This window comes from Xiphophorus hellerii, chromosome 21 (genome assembly GCF_003331165.1).
Source record: "Xiphophorus hellerii strain 12219 chromosome 21, Xiphophorus_hellerii-4.1, whole genome shotgun sequence".
Taxonomy (NCBI): domain Eukaryota; kingdom Metazoa; phylum Chordata; class Actinopteri; order Cyprinodontiformes; family Poeciliidae; genus Xiphophorus; species Xiphophorus hellerii.
In genome coordinates, this window is record NC_045692.1 from 8109625 (window position 1) to 8131416 (window position 21792).

At 39.1% G+C, this 21792-nt stretch overlaps 1 protein-coding gene across 2 annotated transcripts in view; it reads right to left on the bottom strand.

The window, feature by feature from the left end:
• The window catches only part of mmp16a (matrix metallopeptidase 16a (membrane-inserted)), a 77189-nt gene that overhangs the window by 40295 nt on the left and 15102 nt on the right, over positions 1-21792 (bottom strand). The window contains exons 2-5 of one of the 2 annotated variants that reach the window (XM_032551205.1): positions 17224-17372; positions 16094-16108; positions 15768-15890; positions 8589-8893 (exon numbers count right to left, since the gene is read on the bottom strand). In XM_032551205.1, coding sequence (XP_032407096.1) covers positions 8589-8893; positions 15768-15890; positions 16094-16108; positions 17224-17372 — 592 coding nt within the window. The remainder of the gene's footprint in view (positions 1-8588; positions 8894-15767; positions 15891-16093; positions 16109-17223; positions 17373-21792) is intronic. The other variant, XM_032551206.1, reaches the window with a different exon arrangement.

The following is a 21792-nucleotide window of genomic DNA, read 5'->3' on the forward strand; positions in this document are numbered from 1 at the left end:
ACAGTATGTAAGTGATGATGATTTCTTTTTCTGGTGCGTAGTTATTTCTGTAAATAAAAAAAAATAAAAAAAGTCTGGAAGTTGGAATAAAAACCAGCTTATCTGTTCCTGCATGATTTGCTTTGGTTTCGCGTACAAACACGGGCACCTCATGCACAGCAATGACCTTGTGATGCTGCACAGATCAGTGCTGGCTTGTTTACCTTTTCTGACTACCAGGAATAATAATAATAAAAAAAAAACATTAATAAATAAAAAACGGGCAATCCAATCATCTCCATGTCCAGTTCCAGTCCTTTGTTTCTGCCTTATCCCCAGTTCCCGCCAAATCCCTCCACAATCCTCTCCTTTCTGCCCTCCAGCACTTCCGCCTCAGCATCCCAATTTCTTTTATGCTGTGATGTTTCAAGCAATTATTCTCCATCCTCTTACTCTATTAAATCTCTCCCCCTTATCGTAGCCTGTACATTTAATCTTCCATTTATCCATCCATCTATTGATCCCTCAAAGCTTTTCCACTGTGGGCCTCGAAAAGCAATAGTCGCAGCGTTCTGAAAAGCTTCAGAAGCTGCGGGGAGCATCTTTTTTGATGTCGCTTTTGCTGATTGCGTGAATGCTAACAAAGGAAGCCAGGTTGCATTTTGTTTGCTATGTCGTGCGCTTTATTCCAGCCTGGCGGAGCAAAATTTTTAGTACACTTCAAGTGACGAAAATTTTTTTTATAAAACTACTTTCTGTATAAGAAAAAAAAATACTCATAACTTAAACCTCTATGTTTTATGACTAATTTGTTTTTATTAAATAAAATTAAAAGGAGAGACATTTTCAACGCAATTAGATTTTAGAGTGATTTTGACAATCAACAAGTCTTGCACTAACTCAATATATTCAGGATTTCCTGACCACTTTGGGCCAAAAGGGTAAACACCCAATAAATATGTTAAATAAATATTAGCTAAACTAATAAACTAATGCTGCCAGTCTGAGATACTAAATTTTCATCAGTGCAGACAAAGCATCTGTGCAGGGCAGCAGTGTTTTGTGAAGTATATGTACAGTGTAAATATGTACATATGTACAAATGTACATGTTTCAAAGTAAAATTTTCTAAAAATAAAATAATTAATCTGTGGCACCATCGCTAAGATGGTTATCAAACTGTACATGTTATGATATTAGATACATTTTAAATGCAATCAGGCATAATTATGTCATTTAGCCTGTTTTATTGATGAGTATTTCATAGACTTTTTACTGTTTTGCCAATGTTGTTTGATTTTTGTAGTGTTTTTCACCTTGCTGCAAGGAAAGTTTCCCTAAGGAGACAACAATAAAGTGATAATGATACTGTTGAGCTTACTGGTGAGGCTGAAAACCCCAAAAAATGTAAGCCTTTTCTTCGAACCTCCAACTCATAAATCAGGGTTCAATATAAAGATTTAACTCATTAAATCTTGCATGTTAGGAAGTCTAATACCTCTTTCCCTGGAGATGTTGATGTGATTTACTCCGGGTTCGTTTTGTTTCCTTTCATACAATGTATTCCAGACTTCTTAACCACCAAAGAGTCGCAGCAAATAGCCGTTCAAACAGAGTCCAGGGTTGGTTTCTGGTATGGATTAATATGTAGAACTTTAAGGCTCCGTAATCTGATATCGTTAGACTGAATTGAAATGAATTGGTTTCTTCTGAATTGGACTTTCAATTAATTGATTGTATATACAGTAGTTTGATATAATCTGGACATGTTTGACTGAAATGAATTGGCTTGAATTGCTTAGTGAAAAAAAATCCTCAAAGAAAGCTGCTGAAAAATACAAAATAATAATAATAATAAAAAAAGACATCAAGCTCTAAACTATACTATGCTGATTCTGTTGGTGTCAGTTTTTTGTAGCAGCACAAGTAACACATCTCCTTCTTTCACAAACCTGTTTTGCTGTAATTGTTACATAGAAAATGATTCAAGCTACTATATTAAAACATGCTTACGGTGTAATGAGATGCTAACAGTGATTCGTAAATTAAATACAGGAAATGTTTCTTCATGTGCTGTATGTACTGATCATGTAAAGCCTCTTCCTGATTGCAAACTCACACCAAAAGTTCATTCAATCTTTTTAGCATGCAAGCAAAAAGGCGGAAAGCAGAAGCTGAAACTTCATCAGCGAGCCGTCATGAAGAAAAGACGTCTGAAAATCTTTGTAGCAAAAACTCTTTACTAGTCTGCTTTCACACACATAAAGGGGTCTGAGGATGCTGTTTGGCATGAGTGATGTGATCATGAAGTCGGCTGTCACCCATGACTCTCGACTCCCAGACCCCCTACACACACACAAGCAGCATAGATGAGAGCAATCAGCGTAAAGCGGGGAAGAAAACACACACGGCTGACTGAATGTTGGGTTCAGCTCCTTGGAGTGTTTAGATCTTTTCTCAGCCCTGACACACACACATATAATGCCACTGTTGCAGTTACGAAAAAAAAAAAAGTAAATGGTCCTTTAAATCTAATAAGATGTTATTAGCCGACACAGCTGATGAATTGCTGGAAGTAGAGTCTTGACAGATGCTCAGCAGCAGCTATGTTATGTTTACATGCATCAAAAGACTACAGCTGGTACTCATTATTAATTAATCTGCCGAGCATGTTCTCATTTAATCATTTCCCTGTAAAATCACCCAAAATATTTAATTTGCAATTACGTAAAGCCCGAGAAAAACATGCATAGAAATGCAATTTTCTTTGATCGGAGCGCTTCTCTGCCATTGCCTTTTTTGGTGCCTTTATCCTCTGCACGTGCAGCAGGCGGTTTCTGTTGCTCGGCATATCCAAGTCTCTGAGAAAGCCATTAGTTAATCCTAATAACTACACGCATCATCCTGTGCTGTGTGCTAAAAATCCCTTTGCATGTAAGTTTGGCTTAATCCCCTATCCTCAAAATGCCTCAGCGTGAATGAAGGTGCAGAGAAAACAGCGCTCTCGGATGGGCGTGCACTTGTTTATCTCCGCGCAGACAGGAAATAATCCTCTAGTGTGCACTAGTGACATCACAATCAAGCACAGCATCTACGACGCGACGTTGGCAACGGACACCATGCCGACTGATCCTTGTTGACAACAGAGCACATGGGATTAGGAAAGACAGACATGGGGGGAGGCTTGCTGGACAGCAACTCATCCAGTGTGTATCTAAAAAAAACAAAAAAAAACAAACAAAATAGTAAAAAAAAAAAAAAAACAGAAAAAAAACTGAGGGAAACGAGATTGAAAGGAACATGAGGGAGAGACAGAGACTGTGTGCTGCTCTGAGCTAAAATTACATCACACCCAGCTGTTGCCTACAGAGCTCCCATCCTGACAGAGGGGGAGCATGGGATGAAACAGAGTTATCATGAAAAACATCTAAAAGCAGGAAATATATTTATTTTTAGAATGTAAAATAATTACTTATGTGGTTGGTAGAAATTTTGAAGCTTAACAACTCTGTCGGCTGTAGCCGTATGTTGTAGTTGCCTGCTTAATGTGAGTGCTGTTTATCGCTGGTCTGTAAAGTTCTGAAACATTAAAGCTTCCTTAATAAGAGTCCAAATCTCTAAGTTTCCACACTTTGACAGTGCATATGCTTCGTGACTGGAAATACAAACAGACATGTTTGTCTTTCTCTTGAATGAGGCAGAAGTGCCTGAAGTTCAGCAACAGATGGGGGAGGGGAAGTCGTGTATTATCCAAACTGTTAACTGGTCATTTTTGTGATTTTGTGCATTTAAAGTTTCATACCTGTTTTGACAACCACCAACTCAAAGTAGTTTCTGTAATATTCTGAATGACGTTATATGACTCCAACAACACTTTGGAAGGCCTGGCAGACTATAGTGAAGAATTGGTCACTTTGAAATATTGCCAATGTATAACTTCAGGGTTTCCCTCAGTGTTTTATAAGCCTGGCGGGCCACCAGGCTTTACCTGTGCCCCCACATGACTAACCATTGCTTATGTATTTAAGTCTTTTTAAAATGTTTGCATTTTTTAACATTTTATAGTTGGTGTTCAGGTGTTAATCTTCCAATCTTTCAATAATACATAATTATCAAGTGATATTTTCAAATTTCCTGTCAACTTTGAACATTTTTTAACTCAAAAGCACGACGGGCTGCTGGATGAATGACGGCCCAGCACCCAACCACCAGGCTTAGCAAGTTTTCTGGGGGAAACCTTGAACTTTGTGGTATTGATAATTTTTCTATCCTTTTTTGTGTAAAAATGGCGCTATCTCTACAATGAATGGTTTATAGAGATAATGTCTAATGAACCTGCTTGGCGAATGTTTGGCAACTGACAATTCAAAATATCTTCATATGTTTCGAAAATAGGTTACTGTAAGGACATGGGTTTTTAAAAGTCCAACAAATCTATTATCAGAATGACTAAATTATTTACATAAATCCGATCAGGGGTGATAACTTCTAGAGGACTGGGTGTCAAACTCCAGTCCTCAAAGGCCGCTTTCCTGCAACTTTTAGTTGTGCCTCTGCTGCACCACACCTGAATAGAATAATTAGGTCTTTAAGGTTCTGGAGAACTGATCTACACAAGGAGGAGGTAATTAAGCCATTTCATTCCAGTGTTTTGTGCCTGTGACACATCTAAAAACTGCAGGACAGCGGCCCTCGAGGACTGGAGTTGACACCTGTGCTCTTGAGGATCAGAACCCAAAATAACAGACTGCCATACAGGGTAATGTAATATGGCACTAAATTAAATGATTACCGTTATTCAAGAATTTTCTGACAATTAACTTCGTCATTTATAAAAATAACTGAACTACGAAGAACATTTAAGTGAAATACATCAGTTTAGGTCCATGGGCGAGTAATGGTATCTTTGCAGGTGCAAAAAAGAAGCTAAATGGGCTTAGTGACCTATTGATCTTTATATTTTCTCTACAGCTGCAGAAACCTTCAGTCACATTGGCCCTTTTGTTGACATCTTCATTAAAAAAAACTTTGCATCATAGAAACATCATGGTGTGAACCTTTGGCTATTTTAAAACCTTCCCTTTTTAAAAGTGTGGTAAACCTCTGCTCTGGTTACCAGTCGCTGCCTACTGCAAGGTATACAAAAAGCTAACTAATCTTCATTCTTACACAACTTTGAGTTTGACATATTTTCTAAATTACCCTGCATATTTAAGCATAAGCCTTAAGCATAAGCTGATGCAGAGGCTGTCCAACCTGAAGGCACTTTGATCTTTAACTTCATATCAAAGCGTCCTTGGCCTTGGGCGTTGAGCCAAGCGCTTTCCTTCATCTGTTCTGCAGCCTGAGAGTGGACAACAGAGAAGCATTTCTATAAATTACAGTATAAAGGAAGAAATGCAGAATGCGTGTGTGTGTGTGTGTGTGTGTGTGTAAGATTGCGTGAGCGAGTAAATACGGCTGGAATGTTAAGTGCTTTGATTGCGAAGCCCAATCACTAATTATTACTTCCTCTGTTCAGTTTTCAGTATGCAAATTGCAGAGCTGCTTTTGGTGCGGTAATACCACTCTATGATTAGCTTTAATCACAGTTTTAAATAGGGAGCAAGAATGCATCTCTATATAAGGGTAATAGCTGGAATAGTGTTGATGTTTCATTCATTAATTCTAATTAATATCACACACTCAGACACTTCTTGGGAATTTGATGTTTGTTGTATTATAAATGAAGTGTTTGAGTGAACATCCCGTACCCCCACATTCTATATTGTTGATTTATTCATCACTATTATTTTAGGTTTTTATAAATCTAAACACAAAAGCAAAATCTTACATGTAAAGTTTTAAATAATTAAGCGAGCAAAGGCTAAAGGTGGTTGAATGAAAACCTGGTAGCTGGAAAACTACTACTGCAATGCCAAAAAAAATAAAAAGAAAAGAAATCTAGCAGTAAAACCTAATGTCTGTATCAGATTCCTGGCACATGAAACCCTGTTATAATCAGCTTCTCTATGCAACGCTGGTTACTAGGAAAATGACTATATGCAACAGTGAACAGTGAAGATAGAGCAAGAGCATGTTCGCATTTGGCAATGGAGGCCAGGCATAGCAAAACTGCATGCATTATGGGATGTTTTCACAAGAGAGTAGGCTGTAGCAGCTCTGTATTAATATTGCATAGGAAGGCTGGAAGAGAGGTTGACTGTGTGTTGGATTGCACTGAAAGGAATGCAGGGAGTGAATCTTAACTCTTGACGATTGCTGCTGCTTCTCCTTCCTAAAAGACATCCACAGCACTGAAAGCAATATAATACACTCTGTATGGTGTGTGAGCTTTGCTTTGGCTGAAATTAGAAGCAACTCCCTTTTTACTTTGAGGTTAAAGCTTGTTTGTCACAGAACAAAACATGGACTAACAGCCATCAAATTACGTTTTATATGCTGTAAACGCTATGGCTGTAAACTCTTCAACATTGCACTTAGCTTGCTAACTTACATCATCTCATATGCTAAAGAGTTAAGGTTGTTATTGTCGTAGTTGGGTGATGAAAATCACGTCATTTTGTTCTCTGCTTCATGTTGTCCGGCCCTTCTGGCGAACCTTTCGCCTGACTTTGCATTCACAACCATGGTGTGATTGGTCATATTTCGTTTGTAGGGACAGCAACGTTGTCTTGCTCTGACCACTCAACTTCGAGAAGTTGAGAGACCACTCAACTTCGAGAAGTTGAGTGGTCAGAGAGCAGAATGGATAGTTTTGAGGAACAATTGTCAGGGAATACACTGAATTCCCCCTGTTTGGTTCTGGTCCGATGCTCAGTAAGTGGGATGACTTTACTTGCTGTGTGTTGATTGTGAGTCATCTTTACCTTAATGGTCTGAATTGCACCTCTGGTAAATGAGGTAGGTTCTACTTTTCTTCTTCTTTGGAGTCTGGACAGGACATTGGTGCTTAGTGACATAACATACTGTTTGAGCAATTGGTGAAATAAGATTGGGCCCTACTGCATTGGCTTTATTTGCAACATTAATGTGCTCAACTGATATCCGTCGGTGTGATCAATCCATTTAAAATCCTCGCATAAACATCTAGCCTCGTGTTTAAAATTCTGTCAAGTTCTTCACTTCTAATTCCACTGCCTTGTATTCAACAGCTCCCCTCTCATTTCTGCTCTCCTCCTCAAATATTTTTACTCCCCGCTATGCAGCTCGCTCAGTCTTCCTCTCCGGCTGTCTCTCCTGCGAGCTCTTCAAGCTCCAATATTTGTCTAGAGATACTCTGCCATTGTCTCTCATCATCTCTTACACTCTCTGTTATCCCTGCTGCTTTCTGCTAGTCAACTCATCTGTTTTTTTCCCCCCTTTTCAACTTCTGTCCCTGTCTCCTTATGACTGACAGCTCTGTCACAGTTTTCACTCGGTAGCGATCATGCGTCCCCTTCCCTTGCCTCTGGACTGCGGGTAAGGTTGGCTCCCATAATGTCGCACTGAATCCAAAGACATAATTAGAAATAAACTGTTTTTAAATTCTGAAAGAGATTAAACTTTAAAATAAATATGATACATTAAACATTGTATGTTCTTGTGCTTTTGAGTGAATAACACATTTCAGAGGGTGATGTGACACAGTTTGCATAGATTCACACACTGACGCTGAGATCTGTTGGAGTTCAAACCACAACAAGCTGCTCAACTTGCTATCTAGACCTCTGCTAAGACTCCCTGACAAGCTGAAATGCTCTGAAGACAAACAGTTGGTCAGGGCAGAGGTTTGAGGTCAGCATACAGTGAGAGGTCATAAGTTTAGGTCAGCAGAGGAAGTGCCTCAAAAAAGCAGACCGCCGCAACCAAAGTTCAGCAGCAGATCTACCCCCTGCAACAGCATCAGGCAATACAACAAAGCTTCAAGCCCCGTGGGAGCAATCAGACCACACAAAACTGGATTTCTGAACAGCGATACATTTGTCAGGTTTTTTTTTTCACATTTCCATCTTTCACAATTGTCTTTTTATTCAAATATAAGTTGCAATAAGAAATTAAAAACACTTTTTTTAAAAACTTTCAGCTTGAGTGGTCATTCATTTTTTACATTAAGAGCATCTCAAATTAGCAATTAGCGAGGTTATGTCAGCTAGCATGAGTTATCCAGCAGTTTCCAGATGTTTTTTTTCCCATAAAAAAGTGTTTCTTCTTTTTGCCTTAACTCTGAGATTCCAAAATGTTCCAGGCAGACGAAGGTTGAAACAAAGGAATAACATAAAACCCATTTGCTATAGTAAATTCAGCCTGCCTGTTATGTGCTGGAAATCTTGTTCTCCCTTGTTTTCTTGGAGCTTGATTGAACATGTTAAACAAAAAAAGCTAACTTTGAGATTTCCTCCAGCCGTGACACATTCCAAACGATAAGGTATCGTTATCTCCACATAATATGCTTAATGTTTGTAAAAACTAGCCGTACTCAGGTCAGGGCAGATCCAACGTAATGTTTCAGTCAATGGATCCTATTTCTAAATTTACATATTTTTGAAAATATTGCGATACACAATAATCATTTTGTATGAATTATGAAGGTGAATTATTTGATGTAAATGAAATTCAACACTGCCTACCGTCATGGTTGGGGTTTCCCAGCGTCCACGGTTCATCAGAGTCAAAGTGCGTGTCACCTCCTATTCCAGGCCCCGGAAAGTAAGCATGGGCAAGAAAGCCTCCCTCTCCGTCAAAAGGGGAGCTGTCGCCATGGAAACCCGAAGCAAAGATGATGGTGATGTCCACGTCTTTCTTGGTCCTCTCCAGCTCGCTGTAGGGCACGGCCTCGAAGCGCAGCGGTGTCACGCTCTGCCACACGTCGAAGGCTCGCCGAATGGCGTCGTGGGTCTCGTCGGCGCCCACTTTGGGTGTCACGTTCTTTATGCTGCCAAGACATGAAATGAAAACCCAAGAGGTTAGCATAGAGACACTACAATGTTAGAATCATGCTTTCACTGGGCTAAGTTACTGAAATTAACCTCTTCTAAGTGATGGGATGGTACCAGCACTAAGGTATGTCCTGGTTTTAAAAAAAATTCTGATGTAGCAAAACTAAAGACAGTCATTTTGAAGAAACTGAAAGAAAAATGCCAATTATGTCCCATGAGAATAAAAAAAAAAAATCAATACAAAAATCCCGCCAGCAAGGGCTGTCAACTTTGATGTGTTAATGAATGCAATTAATCCAAAAAGTTTAATGCATTAATCTTACATAATGCAGTTTGATCACAATATCTGTCTTGACATAAAAGCCTCTCTCTTACGGAGGGTTATTTCCGTAACGGTCTTCAGCACGGCCTTGTACAGTGGTCAACAATGCAAAGTCGCAAACACAAGTGAAAGAGAAAAGATGATTTAAAAACAAAATGACTTCTGCTAAACCTTCCTGAATATGAATACCAAAAAAACTGAGACAATAAAACATTTCCTTAAATATTTTTTTGAAAACGTGCATTTTCGCATTTCAAACTTACAAAGTTGAACTTAGTGATTAATCACGATTAATCACAGCGCTAGAGTGGAATTAATATTTTTTAATCGATTGACAGCACTAGCTTTTACTCAAAGCTACAATGCCCATTTCTAACACTTTATCATCGGACGAGGACCAAGAAAGAACACCGGTGCTTCTCAATGTCCTGTACTTCAACTTCATCTCATGATTCAGAAGAATCTAAAAATAAATAAATAAATAAGTACTGTCGTTATCCCGGCTTGGTGCTATTTTACGCTCATCCGGCTCGCCAGCAGAGAGCTAAATGGAGCGATTTGTGAAAGAACACAGCTGAGCTCTCCCCTGCCGGCTTTGAGTTGCTGCAGGTGTGCTAAGAACGAGACAATTTCCTGCCACTGGAATTTATTTTCTAATTAAGGATTATCAACAGCCCACTGCCTGCTGAGAGCTCCGGTCTGGTTTAGGCAATCAGGAAAAAGTTCTCACCAGTTTATTCGCTGCGAAAATATCCTAGGGTCATACTCTATTAAATTGAGGTTTTTTTTTCCTTCCTCCAAGGATGTATGGATAGTCGTGGTTTAGATCACAGGCCTGGTTTGTGCCTATCACATGGCGGACGTCTGGAGAAAGCAGGGTGGCTGATGTTCAGCCGACAAGCACAGAGTGTATAACAAAGTGATCAGCTAAACAGCGCTGTGCCAGATGCTTTCTCCCACCATAGTCTTCACGTTACAGCCTTTCGAGTTTATTCAAGATCTCGCCGTTTTTCTCTTTCCTTCCCACATCTCTTCTTTGTGTACACTGTGCCACCTCCTTGCTTTTGTTTCCATTTTTTCTTTCCAACTCTTCGCCGTGTCTATGTTTGCCTGTCAAGCTGTCATTTCCCATGATGGCAGTAAATATTATCAGGAAGTCTTTGTCTACCGCTGGAAGGCACATTTACATGCTGAGTATTTTCAATTCATGTTAGCTGACGCTCTCCTCTTGGCTCCATCTCTAAATAGGAATATTTTAAGGCTGATTATTAACTTGAAAAAGCATGGGGATGAATCAACGGCACTGTCCTCTGAAAATGCCCTAATTGCTACATCCAAATGATAATCTTATTTAGAATATTCCTCTTTCAAAATGGGTACACTTGCATAGAAATGTCCTCACATCATCAAACAAATGTTTAGGTAAATATTGAAATGCAAAAAAAGAAAAGACAAATATACAGTTACAGTTACTAAAATCTGTACTCTGTTGTTTCTGTCTTCTTCCAAACCAGTGAGAAGATATCTGAAATCAGATGCTTCTGCTTTTCTTAACTTACAATTGATCTCAAGAAAGCAAACATTAACTCAGACATTTAATTATTTGCATGATTACACATTACATATTAGAGAATATACAAAGGAAAGAATCATTGTCTCCTGACTACGTACTTAAATGGGATGTTTCATATTTATAGTTTAAGAAATGCCATCAAGACATTAAAGTTAAGGTTTAGCATAACTACACAATGGGGCTGCAGCAGTGCCTGTATGCATACTGAGTCATCTCGATACAGACGTCATTCATGGGTGCAGGTGTGTTATTCACCAGCCTGAGGTTATCACCGCTGTCATCCAGGACAGGACACACACTTCCGCTTCTTTGGCATCGTTTTTAGAGTGATTACAGAGAACAAGGCCACTGGATTTTTTTTTCACAGCAAAACTTAAGTATAAGTTGGTAATGTTGGCATTCAGTCAGGAATTCTGTGATATGGCAGCAACAACGCAGAGCGGGTTGAATTGACAAGTTTTGAGCTTGGTCAGGCCGGGTTGGTGATCAGCTGATTGAAAACAAAACTGCGCGTCTTTTTCTTGATTATTGACAATAGCTATGCGCTACCAGGTCCCCATGACAACAGATGCAACCCAACACAGAATATTTCTCTTGGTAGCTTTATATTTACTATGAATTATAACTCAATCATTAAATAATTATAAAAAGCTCATATGTCAACCTTTGCTAAACTCCCAGGATCAAACAAATTTAAGCCCGAGTGACTTTTAAGATAATTTTGTTCAGGCATGGGCAAAAAAAAAAAAAAAATCACCCTGTCAGATATACATAGGCGCATGACTGATTATTAGCGATGAAATAATCACCAAAAACTGCAAAAGTGCTAAATGAAAAGAGCCAAGACAAACATCTTAAACTCCACAGGCACAAGTGTTTGCTGGTTAGAGCAGCCGCAAATCATCCCCGCCTGATTCAGACCACATGGGGACTCCGAACAAATGTCCACTTTGTCTTTTAATGGAGGATCTTCAAGCAAACAGAAACACAAGTGTGATGAGTACATGAAATGCTCTCCAACACCACCTGACTGCGACAGACTTGGTAAAACGTACAAATGCGATTTCCGAGATGAAATTAAAGAAAGGCTCTTCTTCTTTAGCACCTTGGTTCTCTCCACAAACACATGACTTGCTATGTTTAAGAGCCTTAACAGCAACAGCAACTGCAGACCCTTGCAGATATAAAAAAAAAAAAAGCTGATTTTATTTGAGTCGGTAACCCAACTCGCTGCGTGCTCGTCCTTCCATAAGGGCAGGGCGGATAAAGAGAGAACAACAAGCGGAGAGAAGCTGTGCAACAATAAATGAGAAGATTCCCAGACTCTATCGGGCCCATAAAGGATATTAAAACGCCACGGTGCGAAGTGGTGATGCTTCCGGATGCAACACATGTGCTGTAATAGCACCTGCACGCAGGGAGAGCGGTGGGGAGGCCAAAGCTAATTAGTGCCTCCACACAGAGACTACTGTATGTGGCTGCGTAGAAACTGGCACACACCTGGGGCGATCATGCATTTGTTATGCTTTCCAAATGCCAGCAATGTTATTTAAGATTATTTTAAGCCTAAGAGTCGGAAACAGCAAGAGGGAAGTTTTGGGAGGGGAGACTATATGAAGGAAAATTGCTTCCATGCAACCATCAACATGGGGAGTATCTTAGCGGGGTCTAATATATTCCTTTGTTAATTTTTTAATAAGATTATCAACAAAAAAAAAGAGAAAAACATAAAAACAGGTGACAAGTCGATTAAAAACAGCCATGTTTAACATTACAAAAGTGCAGACACCAACTGAACTTTTTTCACATCTTGCAGCATTACAACCACAAACGTCAACGTGTTGTACATATCTTTTATGTGAGAAAGCAACACCACATAGCCTTTCATCTTGAAGGCAGACACAAAACAAAACACGGTTTTCAAAAATGATTGACAATTCATGATTCAAAAACTGTGGCACGCATTTAAATTTAGTCGCATGGAGCCAAGACTTTGTGGCGCCACTTTTTTTTGCTACCGATACGGCTGGAAAATCCTTTTGGAGTATTCCTCTTCAATCCTTTCATGACATAAATCCGTACTTTTCCAGAATTAACTTTCCACGGTATTTGGTTGTTTACTTAAGTCCACTATGAATTTATGACAGTGGGAAGGAGGCTTTAAGTATCCTGAAAAAAAAAAAAAACAGAAATAGGAAGGAAGGACTCAACATAAAACATATAAAATGAAGTCTGGGAACAAAATAATTAATTTGTTCATAACCTAATTTTCCTTTTCTTTCTTGTCCAGACTTGGAAAAAACAGAAATCAAAATCAGTATGTTTCAGGACTATCTGTTGACTATTACTTTGATTTTCCAGTTAATATTTGAACAGCAAATGATGTTTAATCGGACATTTTTGTTTTTATTGAATTTGAACCAGGTGAAGCTAATGCCAGCTTTTGTATTTTCTTTTTATCTTAAATGCAAATTGTTGGTTTTTTTGCATTTAAGATAAAGATAAAAAATCTAAAAAAAAATTTTTTTTACATCTGGCCATTTATCAAATGTTCTTCTTGTAAATGGCCTTTTTTAGTCTGTATTGTCCAGTTTAATGATTAATCAATCACTAAATTATTTAACGATTTCATTAATTGATTCATCGCAATTAACACGTTTAATCATTTCAGCCCTACCATCTGAGCTTTGATGCGTCTCTACTTGGTGTTGCTCAATCAAATTAAATCCCCCACAAAATACGTTGAAAGCTGTGGTTATATGACAACATCGCAAAATTTTAAGGGCACGAATGCTTTCACTAGGCACTGTAGCAGGAGATTTATTATGATTAGGAAGATTTTTCCAAAGTGAGATTCTGGAACTTTAAAGAGATTAAAGGAATTGGAAGATGAATCTGCTGCACCAATTGGAGATAAAAAAAAAAAAGAGCAGCTGCAGGCACGTCCGGTGACCGACTTACGTCCGCGTACAGCAGCAGCACACCGGCGGACGTACGTGCAGCCTCGCAGATTAAAGATCCTTCAAACTTATTACATAACTCTTGGGCTTCAGAGAGCCCTCTTTGGCCTTCCACCAGGATTTCCTCCTCATCCTTCCTCTCCTAAATGCCTTTCTTTCTGCAGCTGCTTCTCCTCCACGCTTTCCTCCCTCCTCATTTTTACACTCCTCCGCTCTTCATCAAGCCTCGCTCATTTGCTTCCTTTCATTTGGGCGCCCACGCAGATGTGCCGCTCGTTCGCCGGACTAATTTTAAACCCGGTCCCAGCTGAGTCTCACGGAACAAAAAAAAAGAAGAGAAAAAAAACGCGGGCAGTTGTGCCAACTGTGATGTAAAGTTCCACTCGGGCTGTAGGTTGTGATGCACAGATTAGATTGAGTGTGCAATACCGCCTATTCAGTGATCTCCGAGGTGGAGAAGAAAGAAAAATGACAAAACAAAGATCAATTGTGGAGGATTATTAGATGAAGCATGGAGCTGGGGGTAAGAGACCCTCTAGCAGCAGAAAAATATTACAAAATATGAGCTGCTGCCCTCACTAAATCAAAACAGCAATATTTTACACCCATGCTGTTCTATACATTACTGTTCATGGAGCTGGATTTCAGAGAGGAGGGGGCGTTTCTGAGTTATGAGACTGGAGATGAGCTCTATGGTTGGAGATTTGTCGTGCAGACTGCTTTCCTGTCTTGGTTTTAGGGCCGGGCAGGGATAAGCTGGCTCTTTCACAGATTGACGTCCTAACGACACGGCTTTTTGGCATTACGCGAACTCAAACTTTAACTGACCCTCCGTTCTGTATATTATGAGTTCAAATCGCTGTCAGTTCTGTCTGGCTGGCGCTCCTTTGATACATAAGTTGGAGGATTTCACAGTGTCATTTGACGGAAACACACATTACAAAGGCTTTTACAGTTTGCCTTACAAGTAGGGATGCACCAATTCACTTATTTTTTCACTTCATAGTAACCAATATCTGAGATTCAGTATCGGCCGATACCGATCCGATACGGAAAATCTGCAATGAATTGACTTAAAATGTTTCTTTCTTTTTTTTAAACACAGATATAAATGTAATGAATTACAAATATATTTCGTAACTTTGCATCAGTACAGCACACTTATTTACATTTGTGACCAAACCCTTCTAAAGCTTGGTCAAAAGTGTAAAAACAACAACTTTAATTTGTTTGGTCAGTGCAATTAGGAGCACAACAGCCAATGTAAAATATATAACACAGAAACTGAAACCCACAAAAACAACAGGTTTACTACCTTTCTCAAACATGCAAAAATAAACTGCAGCAAACCTTTCAAATGGTTTAGAAAGTGCAATTAGGAGTTCTAAATATCATGTAGAATAAATAAAGCGTGATGTCGCTAAGAGCACAAAGTATAGATTTAGAGTGCATAGATATGCTGAAATGGATTGGGCACATAGTCTCAGAAACCCAATGTAGTACTTTTTAAATATCGGGACCGATACAGATATTAAGATGGGATTGGTGCAGTATAAGGCTTATGATGCAAAGATCATTTAGTGAGTGACCATAAGGTTATTATTTAACCTCAAAGAGGTTCACTTGTATTCTTCTAGGTGGAATACAACTCCACCTAAAAGATGAAAACTTTCTGTAGTGAGGCTTCGACTACAGCACATAAGCTTCCGTTTATGAATTTTAAATGTTAAAAATAACCTTTTCTGATAGCAGATAGCATAAATATAAACACCTTTCTTAGTTACAGTTCTAAAAGAGAAACAGGACAGGTCAAGAGGTAAAAGTTTGACAAAATTCAGAGAAATTGGCACAAAGTTTAGATCAGTGCCTCTCTCATGAGAGACTCATTGGATCACCATAGGACAAAATGGAAAATGCCGGTTCTGACTTTGGGGAAGGAAAGAAACAAAAAGACAAAGGAGCAAACAAAAGCTAGATTTATTCTACGTCACCTCAAGAAATCCAAACCCACCCACCTGTATGTGATATGTTTATGTTGCCACTTCTGGCCAGTGAGGGCGTATCGTCGTTTCCTGACGCTGAATCTGGATGCGCCGCTGATCTCGTCGGGAACCCCACACCTGGGCCTCTTCATCCACCTGCAGGATGGAGGTGCAGGAACCACGAGTCAAAACTCAACACACATTTTGTTGATTTTTGCCAAGTTGTGCAAGCTGGGAAGAGTAAAGTCCAATCCAGGGTAGGACATATTGACCCAAAAACGATAGCACACAATTTATTGAAGTTAGACACATTTAACGCCTCTCTGCATACACACACTGACACACAAGAGGTGCCTCACCTTATGGTGTTATCGCTACATCAAGCCAGAGAAGCAGCAGGGGGGGAAAAAGCAGACAAACTGTTAGCTTATCATATTTTACTCTGTTTCTGCCTTGTGGTTGAACAGATGTTCATCCGCTGGCCACCGGATTGCAATCTTACAGTTCAGTGGCCAATCGGAGCTCATTTGCTCTTTGTAGCACAGATGGTATTTCACCGTCGGTGAGGAGAGATATCAGTGAATGCAGTTTGCAGGTAGAAACAAATAAAAGTCAAGTCAGGATGCCCCAGTTAAAGATAAGGCAACATTTAGTTTAGGAGCATAACAGTCAACAGACCGTGGCTACGTCTTATGTTTTTCAATGAAAACCATTTTAGTAATAACTGGTTTAAAACACCCCTTTTATTTAAGGGAGGGACATGTGGGTTTGCTCTCTACTTCACACTATTCTCGCGATTTTAAACAAGACATGTGGCTCATTTCCTGAGGTCTGACTGATTGAACGAGGAGCGACCAATCACTGTCCCTTTTCTTCTTCTTCTTCCTCTGCTGGGCATTAATACTGAGGCACTTTGTATCCTTTGATCTGACACCGGAGATGAACTGTTTGCAAAGGGTCCGTTTGATCAAATTAAAACACCTCGCTTAATCTGTGTCGGGACAACTTTGTGTCTGGCAGAATGCCTCCTCGCCTTCAGAATACAAAGTACAGCTGGAACGAGGAGTGCAGTAACCATTCGCATCCCGGCTTGAATGTGAAATCTCATCAAAATGCTTGAAATGTTTTACCCAGATGGTTTTGTCTGAGACATGGCATAAATTTAAATAAGACCTTATCTGTACGTTATATCTTTAAATTGAAGTGAGGAAAGGACATCATTCTATTTGGAGTTCACATCTTAAAATATGAGAGAACCATGGCTGGTTCCTGGTTAATGTGCCACAATGTTTTGTCAAAGGTGTAGCAGTCTCTATCTATATGTATATATAATTTACACAAATAGAAAGTGGCAAAAATTGGGAGGCAATTATAGGTGTACAAATAGGTTAAGCATAAAATTCACTTATATGACTATTATTTCACAAATTAAACTTTCTATTACTTCCGAAGGCATTGCTCAGGAAGCACAAAAGCGTGCATTACTTACTCTATAGTGTTGCTGTCCAGATTCCCTGTGACATTTAGGCCATAGCGGCGCTGCATGGCAGCGATAGCAGTATGCATGACTCTGGCAGAACGCAGCACAGACATTCTGGGGTCTGCAGGAGGTAGGTAGCCATACCTCTGGAGCCACACCTAAAGGAAAGAAAACACCAGAGCAAAACATTATTATTTAAAAGATGTTTTTAAAACATTTGTTATCTTGACGTTGTAACACATTGGCAAAGAAAAGCTAACAGTGATGCTAAAGCTAAGAGATAATTAGCTCCGCTTAGCAGTGGTGGAACCAGGGGGCATGGTTCTCCCAAACTTAAAAACGTCAAGTATACGAAAATATTGGTTCACTTACTCCTACTTTTTGCATATTTGTGGCAGATAGAAAGGGTATCTCAACTCTTTTTGTCCTGTAAGCTTAATTAATCCTTCATAGGTTTTATAGGTGACACAAGTTAAATGGAGTGGTGTTGGCTGTTCAAGCAAAAGGAATCCCTCTCCTTAAATATTTTAGTCACAGTAATTACAGTAATGTTTTGTTTGATATGACAACAGTTTCTAACTGGAAATCTTCCTTGCTAAAAATCGTTTCTTCATTATAGTAGCTCATTGTTCTATAAAAACATACATTAAAAATACATCAGGCTGTTGAAAGCTTTGTAAATAAAATTTTACATGAAATGATACTTTGCATGTAGGTATTTTGCAATGTGGTATTTGTTTCAACGCTGGATTGTGGGCTGTTGAACTGAAGCAGAGAAGCAACATCACTGGTGTGACTGATTTTTCAAAGAGTTCTACACAAAATAATGAAATATCAGAAATCAACCACGTGACCAGAGTAAGTATTTGAGCTAGATTTACAAGATAAGAAATGTCAAGATGCTTTAAGCTCTCAAAATCTCACAGAACTGGATCTTGGTGACACATTACAAACAGAAAGCCTAAATAAAAAAAGCAGGTTTATAAGAAAGAAAGATATAAGAGCAAATATCATAAAGCAAAGGTGGTAGGGATGGGTGCTGGGGACTTAAACGGGCTAACTTCTGCTCCCAGTCCTCATCACAAAAATGCCAAACAGATTCACTAAATTCTGTTCAAACACAACAAAGCCAACAAGTTTGTTCTGGCGTCAACGAGCAACAACGTCTCCGAGTCCCAGCGAGCCAACGAACCCAGAGCATTCCTCAATTCAGCAGATCAGTACTCAAAATCGAAGCTCTACTACGCCGTAGACAACGATGTTGAGCTGTTTCTGTCATCATGGTGCCCTGCTGTTCGGGACGGCGCAGGATACACTCTGGCAATAAAATCCACTAAGCAGTGAGGGAAGCTCGGCGAGCGACGGGATGGGAGGGAAGGAAAAACCATTACTCCTCTTGGGCAGAAACGTGACTCTACGGATTCACTTACACTGAGTGGGAAAACGAGCCGCAAAAAGGAGCACGTCAGAAGCTTGTTTTATGATGTGGTGTTGATATTTGTAAATGCATACAATGCATGTTTGTTTCTTTGTTTTTTTTACAGTGAGGTATCATACTCTGTAAATATGTTGATAGGTCTTTACTGAATTATATGTGAGTTGATACTTGTAAAAAATAACCTTTTTCTTTGCATATGGTGAAATGAGGACTATGTGATCTGATTGCTAAAAGGTATGAGATTAACACTTCAAGGCAACGTTATGTCATCCATCTTTTGCTGCTTTAGAGTAGAAGAGGAATTATGCAGAAAGCCCAAAGAGCGACAGATTCACCGTCGAGCTTTGCAGATGGAAATGTTTATTTCATTTCGGATAAATGTACAATCAAAATATGTACATCCCAAATATTTAAAGTAAAGTTGGTCAACGGAAAACTGTGTTTTTAATTTTTTCTGGAAACCTTAAGTATTAAAAGACAATTAATTTTTTAAACTTGGACAAACGGATTTAGGCACTTTTATGCATCATAAAAAAGCAAAATTCTCTTTCACGCATGTTACTTTACATGTAATTAAAACCATGAGTATTGATAAACGAGACAATAAATGCAGTAAAAATAGGGATTTCCTGGATATTCCAGCTTTAGAAGTTTCTGAGCTCTGAGCAGATTATAATTTTTTTCCCTAAGAATGTAAATATAAAAAATAAAAATGTGATGATGCATAAATGAAGGAATAATAAGACTATACCTGTTTCTTGCATATGTCCCTGGCCTTAATTTTCCTTTTTTATATACTGACAGAAAAGTACATTCTGTTTGCTCTTGAGTTTCATAGGCTCTTAGATTTAATGCAATTAATGGTGAGGAAGGACAGTTTTCAGTGTTACACCAACTGATCAAGGGAAAAATATGTATATCTAATATCTAGTTGATTACTTAAAAAATCCATCATTTACCACACTGGCATATCCCTGCATTACAAAAAGCCAACAGTCTATTTTAATTCATTCTCTACTTGAAAATGAACAACACCACAACCAGGCATTTCTAGAGTTGGTTTATCTGTTTTGACTGTAACAGAAAGAACAAAAAATAGTTGCAATCTATTTACTGAGACCAAAAGTCAGACATTCACATATTGCTGCAAGCAGTCAGCATACAGTCTAGTCCAACTTCCACTCATATTGTTTTTCCATCTCAAGTACTGCTCCCACATATTTCTTTGTCTTTTCTCATGCATCTCTCTGTTTCTGTCTGCGCTCCTGTCAGCTTAGCGGTGAGAACATTACAATGTCTGTCAGGTTCATTGGTGCAATTTTTATTCAGCTGCTCAGCTGCTGGAGCTTCCCTCCGCCACCTCCTCCCCGCCTCCCCGGGCAAGCTGGCACGCAGATGCACAAGCCCCATGAAGCCACAGACACGAATTCAGCGTGAAGATGTTGCAACGAGATGCTGCAAGCGCCTATATGGCCACAGAGATTTTGATGTTTGTTTGAGAATTTACAGCAAAGATATGGTTCAAACAAGTCGCAGACATTATTTTACCGTGAAGGCAAGAGGTGTGAAGCTGTACTTAAAAGTGTCTTAAAACTATATATGAACTAAAATTAAAAACAACAAAACAAAGATAAAATTTGCTCAAAATTCACATTTAGTGTTGGAATTTTCTTCTTGGTTATGGTTTCATAATTACAAAGAAAGGAGCGACACTAGTTGCATTTCCATTAACTCCAAAAGCGCAAACTGGAATTACAAAAATGATTTTGGCTCCAAAGTATAAGGAGTTTGTTGCGCCAATGCCTGAGTAATAGAATAGAATAGAATAGATAGCATTTATTGTCATTGAACAGAATTCAACGAAATTTCCATTGCAGCTCCCGTGCAAAAGGTCAAATATATACAGTATAAATAAGCAAACACACAATAATAATAATAACAATATATACAACTAAATTAACTAAAGGCACTCAACCATCCAAAGAAGTAGCAGCAGGTCCAATTATGGCAAAGTACAGATAATGTGACAGTGCAAAGTGCAGAACAGTGTGGCTGTGTGGGGGTGGGGGATATGTATGTGTGACTGCGAGGTTATGATATGTGTGGGAGGGGGGGGCGGCAGGGAGTAATGGCTCTGACGGCTGTGGGGAAGAAGACGCAAACATCTCCTCTGATGGCTGACGATGAGCACTGGTGTCGTGGCTGAAATATGAATATATCCCCTGAGAGTGTCTGTCACCGCTGTGATCACATGATAAATGACTTATCATGCGATCGCCCAGGTGTGGTTTTAATTGCATTTCCTATTTAATGGAAACACAGCAATTGCGAAATTGTGTCTTTTCTGACATTAGCAGAATATTGAAAAAGTTTTGCATACATTTGTAATGGAAACGCAGCAACGGTTGAGCTTTTCATCATGGCACCTGTTGCATATTTGAAGAAAGTCAGTTTTGCTATCTGAAAGTTGAAACTTTGGAATAAAAAATGTGAAAAATCCACTGTAAAAACACAAAGTACTAGTAAACACAAGTACTTTTTGTTTAAGTTCTAGTGCAAATATCTTTGTACACTTGCTAAAAAGTTACTTTTTCTTGCTAAAAAGCTACTTTTTAGCAAGAAATAGAGGCTCGTTTTAAGTAAATAATTTGTTAATATTGATGAAAACGTATTTGTTCCTTTGGCAGATTATTTCACCAGTACTTTCACAAGACGATGACCAGGTCTGGACTGACAGTTGTTGCGTCTGATGCTCCGACGGTGTCAGGATGTCGGACGGTGTCAGGGCGTGCGTGGGAATTGAAGTGCTCGTTCGGGGTCCGACGTGAAACCAAGACATATACATGGAGGTAGGATGCGCAGGGTGTAGCTGTCAAGCTGGTTCTTTATACACAACGCCACGGGGAAACAACCAGGCAGAGCAGGCGGTGATTCCAAGGAAATGTTCTGCACTAGCAGCAAATGCAGTAAAGCTAGTCCCTCTGGTCACTGTGTTTTTTTTCTTCTTCTTTACACCGGTCTTGGAACTTTAGAATAAAAACTCTGACTGCAGAAGTTGGAATCTCAGGATTTAATACGGTTTTACTGCAAAATCAGAGGCACACCAATGAAATTTCAAATCATTTCTTCCCTTTCATGGT